At 57.8% G+C, this 2,158-nt stretch overlaps 1 protein-coding gene across 1 annotated transcript; it reads right to left on the minus strand.

Moving 5' to 3' along the window:
* Nucleotides 1–247: 247 nt before the first annotated feature.
* On the minus strand, nucleotides 248–1,687 carry Rxfp3 (relaxin family peptide receptor 3). Its single transcript, XM_027401215.2, has one exon. The coding sequence runs from the start codon at nucleotides 1,685–1,687 to the stop codon at nucleotides 248–250; it is 1,440 nt and encodes a 479-aa protein (XP_027257016.1).
* Between the last annotated feature and the right edge of the window lie 471 nt (nucleotides 1,688–2,158).

Here is a 2,158-nt window from a genome sequence, read left to right on the forward strand (position 1 = left end):
TGTTCAGCGGGCAGGGTGGGGGAGTGGGACTTGGAGTAAAGGACAAGAAATGGGGAGTGGGGAACCAGAGCCGAGGCTGCTGGCTTCTACCCTGTTAACCTAATTTCTACAGAGAGAGACAGTCCTCTGGCCTTTTCACAAATTGCTCTTCCCCGTAGTACCACTTTCTTACCCATTTCTTCATTCCCGCTCCTCCAGCCCCCAAACCGATCTCTCCTCTCCTTTTCCCCTTGAACCTTGGCAGAGCTCAGTAGGCTGAGCTGCTAGGCAGCAGGTCGTAGCGCCCCCCACTGTAGACCACCACACCGGGTGGATAGTAGAGCAGGTCAGGTTCTGCAGCGGCGTTAAGAGGAGCCAGGGCCTGCAGCCCGTGGTCCTCCGGCTCCGGCTTGGTGGTGGCGGTGAAGGGGCGCATGCTGGTGAGCGAAGGCGACGCGATGCGCCACAGCAGGTTCTTGAGCGCCTTTCGGAACTCGCGGCGCACCAAACAGTAGAGGATCGGGTTGAGGCAGCTGTTGGAGTGTGCTAGGCACACGCTGACTGGGAACGCGTACACCTGGCACAGAAAGTACTCCTGGCTGAAGGGCACCGCGTTGAACTTGATGAGTATGCTCCAGGTGGTGAGTGCTTGGTTGGGCAGCCAACACAGGAAGAAGGACAGGACCACGATGGTCACTGACTTGGTGACCTTGGACCGCCTCCGAGCGCTGGCTGTATTCAGGCCTCCACCAGCCGCCGCGGATGCTCCCGCTCCATCCGTTGTCCCCACTATGCGGCGGTCGGAGATGAAGCGCACCAGCAACAGGTAACACAAACAGATGATACACAGCGGTAGCAGGAAGCCCAGCAACACCTTCTGCAGATGGTACAGACCCAGCCAGAACTGCCTGTCCCAGCCCAGTAGCTTGTCGGGGAAGTGCAAGAGGCAGAGCTCCTCGCCCATCACCCTGATGGTGGTAGAGAAAATGACATTGGGCAGCGAGGCTAACACGGCAGAAGCCCAGATCAACCCACACAACACCTTGGCTGAGAAACAGCAGCTGTCCCTTAAACTCTGGCCACAACAGTCGCCACGGCCATGCCCTCGGGTCCTATGGCTCTTAAGAGCCGAGGCCACAGAGTGATAGCGCGCCACGCTCATAGCAGTGAGAAAGAAGACACTAGCGTACATGTTCATGGACGTCACCATGGACACGATCTTACACATGGCTTTGCCGAAGGGCCACTTGAAGTCTAGAGCGTTCTCCACCGCCCAGAAGGGCAAAGTGAGCACGAATTGAAAGTCAGTCAGCGCCAGGTTAGTGACGAAGAGGTTGATGGAAGATTTGCGCCATCCTTGCTTGCTCTTCATCAGGTAGAGAACCAGCAGGTTGCCGGCCAGTCCCAGAGCACAAACCACCCAGTAAACCGCGCTGATGAGGATCCGTACCCGGGCCTCAGTGTCTGCACTCTCTGCCCCGCCGCTGCCAGGGGGATGCCCGGGCGCCGCACCGTCCGGCAACTCTAGCCCCAGCTCCCACCATAAGTCCGGAAGCAGCAGAGACGCGTTGCCGCTCGTGTTGGCAACCTCCAGCAAGTCTGGGGAGACACTGAAGAATTCTGAGAGCTCATCACCCGCAGCCACCTTGCTCATAGTGGCGGCGGTGGTTGCAGAGGCCACCTGCATGTGCAGGTGCCTCTGGGTCATGTTCTGCGGGCCGATTGCCCGAGAGGCTTACTCTGGCTGTGGTACCCAAGGGGCGCGCGGAGCAGATGCTGGAGCTTTCTAAGAAGCCGCTGAAGACTGCACCTGGAAACGTTGCTGAGCCGAGTCCGCACCTTGGGCTCAAGGGTTGGCTGAGCTCAGTGTCGGGATTAGAATGGAGGAGTGATGAGGATTGAATCTTACCCTTCTGCTTCCCTGGTTGTCACTTAGACACGGTCTCCAGCTCAGGAGCACAGTTCTCCGGCCGCTACGCTTCCCAACAGCTTTGTGGGCTTCTTCTGATGCCCGGACGAGATTCTCTCCTTTTAGAGGAAAACCGAGACAGCGAACATCCGTGTCTCACCCTGACTGCCTCGAAGCTGATTTACGCCTTCACTGCCTGGAGCTCTGTTGGTGTTTTGTGTTTTTCCGAAATTGTCAACCCCCAGTGACTTACCAGAGTTACAGGAGTTA

This window comes from Cricetulus griseus, chromosome 2, assembly GCF_003668045.3.
Source record: "Cricetulus griseus strain 17A/GY chromosome 2, alternate assembly CriGri-PICRH-1.0, whole genome shotgun sequence".
In the NCBI taxonomy this organism is placed as follows: domain Eukaryota; kingdom Metazoa; phylum Chordata; class Mammalia; order Rodentia; family Cricetidae; genus Cricetulus; species Cricetulus griseus.

What these genes read in the sequence shown, in the direction of transcription:
- Rxfp3 (XM_027401215.2), bottom strand. Translation starts at nt 1,687, where the DNA reads ATGACCCAGAGGCACCTGCACATGCAGGTGGCCTCTGCAACCACCGCC.